Source organism: Salvelinus sp. IW2-2015, unplaced genomic scaffold, assembly GCF_002910315.2.
Source record: "Salvelinus sp. IW2-2015 unplaced genomic scaffold, ASM291031v2 Un_scaffold1371, whole genome shotgun sequence".
Taxonomy (NCBI): Eukaryota; Metazoa; Chordata; class Actinopteri; order Salmoniformes; family Salmonidae; genus Salvelinus; species Salvelinus sp. IW2-2015.
Genome location: NW_019942863.1, coordinates 29,213 through 44,244, shown reverse-complemented (window position 1 = coordinate 44,244; position 15,032 = coordinate 29,213). Strand labels below are relative to the sequence as shown.

Below are 15,032 nucleotides of genomic sequence, written 5' to 3'. Positions count from 1 at the left end.
AGAGTAGCCTGCAAAGCGCAGTTTCTCCACAGTTCAAACACACATCTCTCCTCTGTTAGGCCCAGTGTTAGATCTCAGATGGGGTAGAGTGCATTCACATTTACATCAGATACAGATCATAAACAGCTGGTTAATATGAAGATGATATACTACCAGACAGCTAGATTAGACGAGATGACGTGAAGATTTGATGATGAAGATAGAAGATGAAGATGACGATGACGGATGTTGATGAAATGTGAAGATGATGATGATGGTGATGATGATGGTGATGATTATGGTTGGATGTGATAATGAGGAATGATAGGGATGAAGATGAAGGTGGTGATGAAGCTAATGATGAGATGATGGTTGGGCGATTACCATTTATACTGTTTATACGCTATTACCGGGGTATTTCGAAATGCACCTGCTTTATAACGTTAAGTATAGTTATGGTGTTTGTACGGTATGTGCGTGGCTACTCCACTGCTTAGTAACTATTAGTTGAGTATAAACTATAGAAAATCTAAGATGTCGCAAATAAATCGATAGAGTCAGGGCGTCCAGCGATGCGTTTGGGTTGCTTAAAACTTGCTAAGTGTCTAATGTCAAGATCAAACTTCTTTGGTTACAGCAGAGATATTCAACCCCTCCTCCTGGATCAAGTCCTGGTTGCTTCAATATTTATGTGCCATCAATATTTGTGTTCACCTCAGGTCCTTTCTAGTGCTCTGCTCTGGCTCCCTGCCATGCTTAGAGTTGTCCCAGCAACCCTGTCACCTCCGTCATCTCGCTCTGCGCAGGAAGTTGTTTCAATATAGACGCTCTTTCTCGTAAAACCAAGCAATGAAATAAAGCAAAGTGCTTTTCTCAGACAAGATTCGGGACACTGGACTGATTAAGGGTTTGAGTCAGAGCCTTCTGAGGGCCCAAGAGGTGTAGCCCTGTCATCACACTCCTGTTCTGAACAGGAGGGATCAATAACTAGACAGAGGAGGTGGGACGTTAGATTATACCCTAATTATATGTGAAGAGAGAGAGGACAGAGAGGAGCGAACAGAGAGAGAGAGACAGAGACAGAGGAGACAGAGAGACAGCGAGGACAGAGTAGAGGAGGAGAGAAGAGAGAGAGAGAGAGAGAGACGACAGAGAGAGAGAGGGACACACTGAGCGCAGGAGAGAGAGAGAATAGAGAGAAATGAGAGACATGAGAGAGAAGACTGAGAGGGAGAGAGAGCGAGGAGAGAGAGAGAAGCAGAGAGAGAGAGAGAGGAGAGATAGAGAGGAGAGAGGAGAGAGAGAGGAGCGGACGAGAGAGAGAGAGAGAGAGGAGGAAGACGAGAGAGAAGAGAGAGACAAGAGCGAGAGGAGAGAGAAAGAGGAGAGTGTAGCATGGCCACACATTACCCGCATATTAACCTCCAGGGCTCTGCCCCTTTCACGCTGCATATACCCCACACTCCCAGCGTTCCTCATCCTGGCCTCAGGCACCATCTGTCTGCAAAGACATCACTCTGTAGGCGCCCACCGTCAGTAGGATCCAGTTCGCAGGCCGCCCCACCTTAGACAGCGTCCTGAAAAGTCCAGTCTTTTCCAAGGTACTGTCAGAGAAGCCCAAATTGACCCTGGACGACCGCTGACATTGGCTGCCGTTTCGTCCGCTTTAATACACCTGACAGGCTTTTGGCTAACGGCGATGCCCAGGACACTGACTGCGTGTGGCTTCCACCTCCACACACACGCACCTCCTCATCACTCACTCACTCCACTCACCTCACTCACTCACGTCACTCACTCACTCACTCACTCACTCACTCCACCCACTCACTTCTACTCCTCTCACTCTCTTCACTCTCTCACTTCTCTCCTCTCCACTCACTTCACTCACTCACCACTCATCACTCACTCACACATCTTTACAAACTAACACATGCACGCACGGGCAACTCACAAAACTAACAGAAACTCATACACTTAAGCTAATGTCTCTCTTCAGTCAGACACAACAGACACTTAGCTAATGTTCCTCTCTCAGTCCAGACAACATCAAACAGACACTTAGCTAATGTCCTCTCTCAGGTCAACAACAATCAGACACTTAGCTAATGTCCTCTCTCAGTCCAGACAACAACACAGACACTTAGCTAATGTCCTCTCTCAGTCAGACAACAAACAGACCACTTAGCTAATGTCCTCTCTCAGCAGACAACAAAACAGACACTTAGCTAATGTCCTCTCTCAGTCAGACAACAACAACACACTTACTAAGTCCTCTCTCTGTCAGACAACAAACAGACACTTAGCTAATTCCTCTCTCAGTCAGACAACAAACAGACACTTAGCTAATGTCCTCTCTTCAGCAGACAACACACAGACACTAGCTAATGTCCTCTCTCAGTCAGACAACAAACAGACACTATAGCTAATGTCCTCTCTCAGTCAGACAACAAACAGACACTTAGCTAATGTCCTCTCTCAGTCAGACAACAAACAGACACTTAGGCTAATGTCCTCTCTCAGTCAGACAACAAACAGACACTTAGCTAATGTCCTCTCTCAGTCCAGACAACCAATCAGACACTTAGCTAATTCCTCTCTCAGTCAGACAACAAACAGACACTTAGCTAATGTCCTCTCTCAGTCACGACAACACACACACACTTAGCTAATTCCTCTCTCAGTCAGACAACACAGACACTTAGCTAATGTCCTCTCTCAGTCAGAGACAACAAGACAGCACTTAAGCTAATTCCTCTCTCAGTCAGACAACAACAACACTTAGCTAATGTCCTCTCTCAGTCAGACAACAAACAGACACTTATAATGTCCTCTCTCAGTCAGACAACACAAACAGACACTTAGTAATGTCCTCTCTCAGTCAGACAACAAACCAGACACTTAGCTAATGTCCTCTCTCAGTCAGACAACAAAACAGACACTTAGCTAATGTCCTCCTCTCAGTCAGACAACACAAACAGACACTTAGCTAATGTCCTCTCTGTCAGACAACAACACAGACACTTAGCTAATGTCCTCTCTCAGTCAGACAACACAACAGACACTTAGCTAATGTCCTCTCTCAGTCAGACAACAAAACAACACTTAGCTTAATGTCCTCTCTGTCAGACAACAACAGACAACACTTAGCTAATGTCCTCTCTCAGTCAGACAACAACACAGACACTTAGCTAATGTCCTCTCTCAGTCAGACAACAAACAGACACTTAGCTTAATGTCCTCTCTCAGTCCAGACAACAAAACAGACACTTAGCTAATGTCCTCTCTCAGTCAGACAAACAAAACGACACTTAGCTAATGTCCTCTCTCAGTCAGACAACAAACAGACACTTAGCTAATGTCCTCTCTCAGTCAACACACAAACAGACATCGTTCATGCATAATGTCTCTCTCGTCAGCAACAAAAAACAGACACTTAGCTAATGTCCTCTCTCAGTCAGACAACAAACAGACACTAGCTAATGTCCTCTCTCTGTCAGACACAAACAGACACTTAGCTAATGTCCTCTCTCAGTCAGACAACAAACAGACACTTAGCTAAATGTCCTCTCTCAGTTCAGACAAAACAAACAGACACTTAGCTAATGTCCTCTCTCAGTCAGACAACAACAGACACTTAGCTAATGTCTCTCTCAGTCAGACAACAAACAGACACTTAGCTAATGCCTCCTCAGTCAGACAACAACCAAACAGGTAGAGATAATGTTCAGCCAGAAACCACTTTCTAACTTCAAAGACTTGATTCTCTTTTTGACTTGATAGTGATTCACTCTGCTGGTCAGTTATGTGGTGTCATTTTGTTTTGCTGGTGATGTTTAGACTAAGGGTGACCCCCCCCCCCCCCCCCATATGTGTTGTCCTTCTCCAGCCCCGTCCTGTCGTCTTCACTTAGGGCCAGCCAACAACCAAGACAAATAACCTATACCTTCAGCCAAAACCGTCTATCTTACCCAAAGAACTAAGGATAATTTTTTTTAGCTTCAGTGATGGGGAATGAAACAAGTGACACTGTGTTTCGATTCAACAGAGACATTATATTTATGGTCATGTGGGATCTCTCTCTATCCCTGTATCTTTGATGGTCATGTGGGTCCTCTCTAACACTGTTCTTTTTGTCATGTTGGGTCTCCTCCTCTAACCCTGTATAATCTTTATGGCTGTGGGTCTCCTCTCTAGCCCTGGATCTTTATGGTCATGTGGTCTCTCTCTACACCCTGTACTCTGTTTTATGGCACATGTGGGTCTCTCCTCTGACCCTGTATCTTTATGGTCATGTGGGTCTCTTCTCTGACCGACTGTCAATCTTTGCTCATGTGTCTCTCTCTTCTACCCTGTAATCTTTATGGCCATTGTGGGCCTCTCTCTCTAACCCTGTATCTTTATTGGTCATGTTGGCCTCTCCTCTAACCCTGTATCTTTATGGCCATTGTGGGTGTCTCTCTCATAACCCTTGTATCTTTATGGCCATTGTGGTCTCTCCTCTATCCCATGTCATTCTTTCATGGCCCTGTGGGTCTCTCTTCTAACCCTGTATCTTTATAGGGCCATGTGGGTCTCTCTCTAACCCTGTACTCTCTTATGGCCATGTGGTCTCTCATCTAACCCTGTATCTTTCTATTGGTCATGTGGGCCTCTCTCTCTGAACCCCTGTATCTTTATGGCCATGTTGGGTCTCTCTTATCCCTGTATTCTTTTTCGGCCATGTGGGTCTCTCTCTATTCCCTGTATCTTTATGGCCATGCTGCTCTCTGCTTCCATCAACCCTGTATCTTTATGGCCATTGTGGCTCTCTCTAACCCTGTACTCTTTATGGCCTGTGGGTCTCTCTCTAAACCCGTATCTTTTATGTCATGTGGCTCTCTCTCTTGGACCCTGTATCTTTATGGCCATTGGTCTCTCTCTACCCTGTCATCTTTATGGCCATTCTTACTATGGTCTCTCTCTAACCCTGTATCTTTGCTATGGCCATGTTGGGTCTCTCTCTAACCCTGTATTCTTTATTGGTCATGTGGCCTCTCTCTCTGAACCCTGTATCTTTTGGTCATGTGGGTCTCCTCTACCCCCGTTATCTTATGGTTCATGTGGGTCTCTCTTAACACCCTGTATTCTTTATGGTCATTGTGGGCTCCTCTCTCTAACCCTGTATCTCTTATGGTCATGTGGGTTTCCTCTCCCTAACCCTGTATCTTCGCATGGTCATGCTGGATCTCTCTCTCAACCCTCTATTCTTTGATGGACATGTGGGTCTCTCTCTAACCCTGTATCTTTATGGTCATGTGGTGCTCTCTCTCTCCTGTCACTCTTTATGTCATGTGGGTCTCTCTCTAACCCTGTATCTTTTAGGTCATGTGTCCTCTCTCTCTAACCCTGTATTCTATGGTCATGATGGGTCTCTCTCTAACCTTGTACTTATCGGTTTCATGTGGGTCATCTCTCTACTCCCCGTATCTTTTATGGCGTCATGTGGGTCTTCTGCTTCTAACCCTGTATCTTTATGGTTGCAGTTTGGGTCTCTCTCTACCCTGTATATTCCTTTATGTTTGCTTGTGGGTCCTTCTCTCTAACCCGTAATCTTTATGGTCATGGGTCTCTCTCTAACCCTGTATTCTTCACTGGTCATGGGGTCTCTTCGTAACCCTTATCTTTATGGTCCATTGGGTCTCTCTCTCTCTAACCTGTATCTTATGGTCATGTGGGTCTCTCTCTAACCTGTATCTTTATGGTCATGTGGGTCTCTCTCTCTAACCCTGTATCTTTATGGTCATGTGGGTTTCTCTCTCTAACCCTGTATCTTTATGGACATGTTGGGTCTCTCTCTAACCCTGTATCTTTATGGTCATGTGGGTCTCTCTCTAACCTGTATCTTATGGTCATGTGGGTCTCTCTCTACCCTGTATCTTTAATGGTCATGTGTTCTTTCTCTCTAAACCCGTATCTTATGGTCATGTGGTCTCTCTCCTCTCTAACCTGTATCTATTGGCAATTGGTGGGGGGTTCTCTCTAGCCGCTGGTCACTTATGTATGTGGCCTTCCAACCTGTACTATGTCATGGGCCTCTCTCTAGCCCTATCTTATGCTAGGGTTGCCTTAACCCTGTATCTTTTATGGTCATGTGGGTCTCTCTCTCTAGCCCTGTATCTTTATGGTCATTGTGGGTCTCTCTCTCTCTAACCTGTATCATTTTGTCCATTGGTCCATTATCATATTCAGGTTTCATGAACGGCTCTCTCTAGTCCTTGTATCTTTTATGGTCATGTGGGTTCTCTCGTCTCTAACCCTGTAATGCTTTATGGTCATGTGGGTTCTCTCAAATTTCAATTCATATTTCTAATTCCAAGGGGCTTTATTGCATGGGGAAACGGGTCTCCTCTCTCTAATTCCTGTACTCACCTGTATCTTTATGGTCATGTGGGTCTCTCTCTCTAACCCTGTATCTTTATGGTCATGTGGGTCTCTCTCTAACACTGTATCTTTGTCTCTGTCCCTCTCTCTCTTCAGTTGCGCTCTGCAATGTACAATCATTTCACAGGGAGATTGGTTTCTGCCTTATTGACCTCTGACCCTTTCTCTCTCYGTCKGTCTCCAGTTCTGCTGTGTCTCCTGTGTGTCCTGTCTTCCCTGGTGGATCTAACCACCGCCTGTCCTCCGACCTGCCTCTGCAACGCCACCGACGTAGACTGCAGCGGGCGTGGCCTGCTCTCCATGCCCGCCCTCACCCATCTCCCCGTCACCGTCCGCACCCTCCTGCTGCCCAACAACCACCTCTCCTCCCTGGGCCCAGGGTCCTTCGCTAACCTCACCTCCCTGGAGCGACTGGATCTCTCCAACAACTACCTGGATGATCTACCCCCRGCGCTCTTYAAGGACCTGGGGAATCTATCAGATCTGACCCTCCACAACAACAGTCTCAGGGCCTTGGATAAGGATCTCTTCCAGGGGCTGGTGGGGCTGAGGAAGCTAGATGTCTCCCTCAACGGGCTGTCTGATGTCCCCCTGGGTCTGCTGGATGAGCTGCAGGGGCTGATGTGGCTCTCCGTGGCTGGGAACAGGCTCCATGCCCTGGACAGAGCGGCCTTCGAGCCCCTGGCTAACCTCCAGTATCTTCAGCTGGGGGCTAACCCCTGGGAGTGTGACTGCAACCTGAGGGACTTCAAGCACTGGATGGAGTGGCTGCTGTACAGAGGTGAGAGACTGAAGGGTTGGTTTGGGGTCAGGGTCAGGGTTGGTTTGGGGTCAGGGTCAGGGTTTGTGAAGGAGGGAGGGTGAGAGGGTGGAGGGGTCTCCTGTATGTTTAGAATTACTTCCTGTAAATGATACAGTCTTTACTTTACTGTACTCAAGTCGACTCTTCTACACTCTACTAACTACTTACTGCTAAGCAGTCCTTTGGGAATCCACCTGTGTATTTCTATATACTCTACCCCAGTTAGGAGTTGGTTTGGTGGGGTAGATTTAGAGGAGAGTCTCAGGTTTTACAGGCCTATGGCAATGTCAAAGAATCTCCTTTCTTGGAGATGTATATCCATGTCTAGCTCGGTGACCTCATTGCTGCTATCGCTGCATTTCTGTTGCATGCCTCCTAGTACTTTCAATGTGTCTTCATTGCACATTTATACATCCCACTTAATGACACACATTGTACCTAATTGGTTCACTTGTACATTTTTTGTACTCTTTTATTTGCACAACTGGTCAGATGCTAAGTGCATTTCGTTGTACTTGTACTTGTTCAATGACAATAAAGTTGAATCTAATCTAATATTCTAGCCAAAGTGATCTCCTTCCAACCAGGAAGAGGAAAGATCCTATACATCCCCGTCTCGGACAGTGAAATCCTACCAGCTCTGAAGACTTACATCCCCGTCTCGGACAGTGAAAACCTACCAGCTCTGAGACTATACATCCCGTCTCGGCGTGTATCAGCTCTGAGACTAATAAGTGTAATACCAGCTCTGAGACTTACATCCCCGTCTCGAAGTGTAAAACCTACCAGCTCTGGACTTACATCCCCGTCGTCGGACAGTGAAACCTACCAGCTCTGAGACTTACATCCCCGTCTCGGACAGTGAAAACCTACCAGCTCTGAGACTTACATCCCCGTCTCGGACAGTGAAAACCTACCAGCTCTGAGACTTACATCCCCGTCTCGGACAGTGAAAACCTACCAGCTCTGAGACTATACATCCCCCCGTCTCGGACAGTGAAAACTACCAGCTCTGAGACTTACATCCCCGTCTCGGACAGTGAAAACCTACCAGCTCTGAGACTTACATCCCCGTCTCGGACAGTGAAAACCTACCAGCTCTGAGACTATACATCCCCGTCTCGGAACAGTGTAAACCTACCAGCTCTGAGACTTACATCCCCGTCTCGACAGTGAAAACCTACCAGCTCTGAGACTTACATCCCCGTCTCGGACAGTGAAACCTACCAGCTCTGAGACTTACATCCCCGTCTCGGACAGTGAAACCTACCAGCTCTGAGACTTACATCCCGTCTCGACAGTGAAAACCTACCAGCTCTGAGACTTACATCCCGTCTCGGACTGTGAAAACCTACCAGCTCTGAGACTTACATCCCCGTCTCGGACAGTGTAAAACCTACCAGCTCTGAGACTTACATCCGTGTCTCGGACAGTGAAAACCTACCCGCTCTGAGACTTACATCCCCGTCTCGGACAGTGTAAACCTACCAGCTCTGAGACTTACATCCCCGTCTCGGACCGTGTAAACCTACCAGCTCTGAGACTTACATCCCCGTCTCGGACAGTGTAAAACCTACCAGCTCTGAGACTTACATCCCCGTCTCGGAGAGTGAAAACCTACCAGCTCTGAGACTTACATCCCCGTCTCGGACAGTGAAGACCTACCAGCTCTGAGACTTACATCCCCGTCTCGGACAGTGAAAACCTACCAGCTCTGAGACTTACATCACCGTCTCGGACAGTGTAAACCTACCAGCTCTGAGACTTACATCCCCGTCTCGGACAGTGAAAAACCTACCAGCTCTGAGACTATCCATCCCGTCTCGGACAGTGAAAACCTACCAGCTCTGAGATTACATCCCCGTCTCGGACAGTGAAACCTACCAGCTCTGAGACTATACATCCCCGTCTCGGACAGTGTAACCTTACCCAGCTCTGAGACTATACATCACCGTCTCGGACAGTGTAAACCTACCAGCTCTGAGACTTAACATCCCCGTCTCGGAAACGTGAAAACCTACCAGCTTGAGACTTACATCCCGCGTCTCGGACAGTGAAACCTACCAGCTCTGAGACTATACATCCCCGTCTCGGACAGTGTAAAACCTACCAGCTCTGAGACTATATCCCCGTCTCGGACAGTGTAAACCTACCAGCTCTGAGACTTACATCCCCGTCTCGACAGTGTAAACCTACCAGCTCTGAGACTATACATCCCGTCTCGGACAGTGAAAACCTACCAGCTCTGAGACTATACCATCCCCGTCTCGGACAGTGAAAACCTACCAGCTCTGAGACTATACATCCCGTCTCGGACAGTGTAAACCTACCAGCTCTGAGACTATACATCCCCGTCTCGGACAGTGAAAACCTACAAGCTCTGAGACTATACATCCCCGTCTCGGACAGTGGAAAACCTACCAGCTCTGAGACTTACATCCCCGTTCTCGGACAGTGTAAACCTACCAGCTCTGAGACTATACACTCCCCGTCTCGGACAGTGAAACCACTACCAGCTCTGAGACTATACATCCCCGTCTCGGACAGTGATAAACCTACCAGCTCTGAGACTTACATCCCCGTCTCGGACAGTGAAAACCTACCAGCTCTGAGACTTACATCCCGTCTCGGACAGTGTAAACCTACCACTCTGAGACTATACATCCCGTCTCGGACAGTGAAACCTACCAGCTCTGAGACTTACATCCCCGTCTCGGACAGTGAAACCTACCAGCTCTGAGACTATACAGTCCCGTCTCGGACAGTGTAAACCTACCAGCTCTGAGACTTACATCCCCGTCTCAGACAGTGTAAACCTACCAGCTCTGAGACTTACATCCCGCGTCTCGGGATAGTGTAAACCTACCAGCTCTGAGACTTACATCCCCGTCTCGGACAGTGTAAACCTACCAGCTCTGAGACTTACATCCCGTCTCGGACAGTGAAAACCTACCAGCTCTGAGACTTACATCCCCGTCTCGGACAGTGACAACCTACCAGCTCTGAGACTTACATCCCCGTCTCGGACAGTGTAAACCTACCAGCTCTGAGACTATACATCCCCGTCTCGGACAGTGAAACCTACCAGCTCTGAGACTATACATCCCCTGTCTCGGACAGTGAAAACCTACCAAGCTCTGGAGACTTACATCCCCGTCTCGGACAGTGTAAACCTACCAGCTCTGAGACTATACATCCCCGTCTCGGACAGTGTAAACCTACCAGCTCTGAGACTTACATCCCCGTCTCAGACAGTGAAAACCTACCAGCTCTGAGACTTACATCCCCGTCTCAGGACAGTGTAAACCTACCAGCTCTGAGACTATACATCCCCGTCTCGGACAGTGTAAACCTACCAGCTCTGAGAACTTACATCCCCGTCTCAGACAGTGAAAACCTACCAGCTCTGAGACTTACATCCCGTCTCGGACAGTGAAAACCTACCAGCTCTGAGACTTACATCCCCGTCTCGGACAGTGTAAACCTACCAGCTCTGAGACTTACATCCCCGTCTCGGACAGTGTAAACCTACCAGCTCTGAACTTACATCCCCGTCTCGGACAGTGTAAACCTACCAGCTCTGAGACTTACATCCCCGTCTCGGACAGTGTAAAACCTACCAGCTCTGAGACTTACATCCCCGTCTCGGAGAGTGAAAACCTACCAGCTCTGAGACTTACATCCCCGTCTCGGACAGTGAAGAACCTACCAGCTCTGAGACTATACATCCCCGTCTCGGACACGTGAAAACCTACCAGCTCTGAACTATACATCACCGTCTCGGACAGTGTAAACCTACCAGCTCTGAGACTTACATCCCCGTCTCGGACAGTGAAAAACCTACCAGCTCTGAGACTATACATCCCCGTCTCCGGACAGTGAAAACCTACCAGCTCTGAGACTTACATCCCCGTCTCGGACAGTGAGACCTACCAGCTCTCTGAGACTATACATCCCCGTCTCGGACAGTGTAAACCTACCAGCTCTGAGACATACATCACCGTCTCGGACAGTGAAACCTACCAGCTCTGAGACTTACATCCCCGTCTCGGAAAGTGAAACCTACCAGCTCTGAGACTATACATCCCCGTCCTCGACAGTGTAAACCTACCAGCTCTGGAGACTTACATCCCCGTCTCTGACAGTGTAAACCTACCAGCTCTGAAGACTATACATCCCCGTCTCGGACAGTGAAAACCTACCAGCTCTGAGACTATACATCCCCGTCTCGACAGTGAAAAACCTACCAGCTCTGAGACTATACATCCCCGTCTCGGACAGTGTAAACCTACCAGCTCTGAGACTATACATCCCCGTCTCGGACAGTGAAAACCTACAAGCTCTGAGACTATACATCCCCGTCTCGGACAGTGAAAACCTACCAGTCTCTGAGACTATACATCCCCGTCTCGGACAGTGTAAACCTACCACCCGCTCTGAGACTATACATCCCCGTCTCGGACAGTAAAACCTACCAGCTCTGAGACTATACATCCCCGTCTCGGGCAGTGTAAAACCTACCAGCTCTGAGACTTACATTCCCCGTCTCGGACAGTGAAACCTACCAGCTCTGAGACTTACATCCCCGTCTCGGACAGTGTAAACCTACCAGCTCTGAGATCTATACTCCCGTCTCGGACAGTGAAAACCTACCAGCTCTGAGGATTACATCCCCGTCTCGGACAGTGAAAACCTACCAGCTCTGAGACTTACATCCCCGTCTCGGACAGTGTAAACCTACCAGCTCTGAGACTTACATCCCGTCTCGGACAGTGAAATCCTACCAGCTCTGAGGATTACATCCCCGTCTCGGACAGTGAAAACCTACCAGCTCTGAGACTATACATCCCGTTCTCGGACAGTGAAAACCTACCAGCTCTGAGACTATACATCCCCGTCTCAGACAGTGTAAACCTACCAGCTCTGAGACTTACATCCCCGTCTCGGACAGTGTAAACCTACCAGCTCTGAGACTTACATCCCCGTCTCGGACAGTGAAACCTACCAGCTCTGAGACTATACATCCCCGTCTCGGACAGTGAAAACCTACCAGCTCTGAGACTTACATCCCCGTCTCGGACAGTGAAACCTACCAGCTCTGAGACTAACATCCCCGTCTCGGACAGTGAAAACCTACCAGCTCTGAGACTTACATCCCCGTCTCAGACAGTGAAAACCTACCAGCTCTGAGACTTACATCCCCGTCTCGACAGTGAAAACCTACCAGCTCTGAGACTTACATCCCCGTCTCGGACAGTGAAATGCTACCAGCTCTGAGACTATACATCCCGTCTCGGACAGTGTAAACCTACCAGCTCTGAGACTACATCCCCGTCTCGGACAGTGAAAACCTACCAGCTCTGAGACTTACATCCCCGTCTCGGACAGTGAAAACCTACCAGCTCTGAGACTACATCCCGTCTCGACAGTGAAAACCTACCAGCTCTGAGACTTACATCCCCGTCTCGGACAGTGAAATGCTACCAGCTCTGAGACTATACATCCCCGTCTCGGACAGTGTAAACCTACCAGCTCTGAGACTTAACATCCCCGTCTCGGACAGTGAAACCTACCAGCTCTGAGACTTACATCCCCGTCTCAACAGTGTAAACCTACCAGCTCTGAGACTATACCTCCCGTCTCGGACAGTGAAATAACCTACCAGCTCTGAGACTTTACATCCCCGTCTCGGACAGTGAAACCTACCAGCTCTCGAGACTTACATCCCGTCTCGGACAGTGTAAACCTACCAGCTCTGAGACTATACATCCCCGTCTCGGACAGTGAAACCTACCAGCTCTGAGACTATACATCCCGTCTCGGACAGTGAAAACCTACCAGCTCTGAGACTTACATCCCCGTCTCGGACAGTGAAAACCTACCAGCTCTGAGACTTACATCCCGCGTCTCGGACAGTGAAAACCTACCAGCTCTGAGACTATACATCCCCGTCTCGACAGTGAAACCTACAGCTTCTGAGACTTACATCCCCGTCTCGGACAGTGAAATCCTACCAGCTCTGAGGATACATCCCGTCTCGGACAGTGAAAACCTACCAGCTCTGAGACTATACATCCCCGTCTCGGACAGTGAAAACCTACCAGCTCTGAGACTATACATCCCGTCTCAGACAGTGTAAACCTACCAGCTCTGAGACTTACATCCCCGTCTCGGACAGTGAAACCTACCAGCTCTGAGCTTACATCCCCGTCTCGGACAGTGAAAACCTACCAGCTCTGAGACTATACATCCCCGTCTCGGACAGTGAAAACCTACCAGCTCTGAGACTTACATCCCCGTCTCGGACAGTGAAAACCTACCAGCTCTGAGACTATACATCCCCGTCTCGGACAGTGAAAACCTACCAGCTCTGAGACTTACATCCCCGTCTCGACAGTGAAAACCTACCAGCTCTGAGACTTACATCCCCGTCTCGACAGTGAAAACCTACCAGCTCTGAGACTTACATCCCCGTCTCGGACAGTGAAATGCTACCAGCTTCTGAGACTATACATCCCCTCTCGGACAGTGTAACCTACCAGCTCTGAGACTTACATCCCCGTCTCGACAGTGAAAACCTACCAGCTCTGAGACTATACATCCCCGTCTCGGACAGTGAAAACCTACCAGCTCTGAGACTTACATCCCTGTCTCAGACAGTGAAAACCTACCAGCTCTGAGACTTACATCCCCGTCTCGGACAGTGAAATGCTACCAGCTCTGAGAACTATACATCCCCGTCTCGGACAGTGTAAACCTACCAGCTCTGAGACTTACATCCCCGTCTCGGACAGTGAAAACCTACCAGCTCTGAGACTTACATCCCCGTCTCATACAGTGTAAACCTACCAGCTCTGAGACTATACATCCCCGTCTCGGACAGTGAAAACCTACCAGCTCTGAGACTATACATCCCCGTCTCGGACAGTGAAAACTACCAGCTCTGAGACTATACATCCCCGTCTCGGACAGTGTAAACCTACCAGCTCTGAGACTTACATCCCCGTCTCGGACAGTGAAAACCTACCAGCTCTGAGACTTACATCCCCGTCTCGGACAGTGAAAACCTACCAGCTCTGAGACTATACATCCCGTCTCGTACAGTGAAAACCTACCAGCTCTGAGACTTACATCCCCGTCTCGGACAGTGAAACCTACCAGCTCTGAGACTTACATCCCCGTCTCGGACAGTGTAAACCTACCAGCTCTGAGACTTACATCCCCGTCTCGGACAGTGAAAACCTACCAGCTCTGAGACTTACATCCCCGTCTCGGACAGTGAAAACCTACCAGCTCTGAGACTTACATCCCCTCTCGGACAGTGAAAACCTACCAGCTCTGAGACTTACATCCCCGTCTCGGACAGTGAAAACCTACCAGCTCTGAGACTACATCCCCGTCTCGGACAGTGAAAACCTACCAGCTCTGAGACTTACATCCCCGTCTCGGACAGTGAAAACCTACCAGCTCTGGGAGAGAATTTACTCCACACTCTTACAAGGAATACCATAAATCGACTGCTAGATAACTAAATGGTTGAAAAAATAAAGCTGACACTTCCAGTAGTAAACTGTCAGAAGGACCGGAGCATCCCTCTTCAGTATTTATGAGGCCATATAAAGTTACGGAGAGAGAGTGTAGCAGGTCCGTGTGTGTTTGAGGTGACGAATGTGAGCGCAGGCAGGTCCATGTGTGTGTGTGTGTGGTGTGTGTGTGTGTGTGTGTGTGTGTGTGTGTGTGTGTGGTGTGTGTGTGTGTGTGTGTGGTGTGTGTGTGTGGTGTGTGGTGTGTGTGTTGTGTGTGTTGTGTGTGGTGTGCGTGCGTGTGC

At 48.6% G+C, this 15,032-nt stretch overlaps 1 protein-coding gene across 1 annotated transcript in view; it reads left to right on the top strand.

Moving 5' to 3' along the window:
• LOC112070578 (leucine-rich repeat and transmembrane domain-containing protein 2-like) overlaps positions 1 to 15,032 on the top strand; it is a 26,536-nt gene that overhangs the window by 3,994 nt on the left and 7,510 nt on the right. The window contains 1 exon segment of the mRNA XM_070439039.1: positions 6,499 to 7,262. Coding sequence (XP_070295140.1) covers positions 6,499 to 7,262 — 764 coding nt within the window.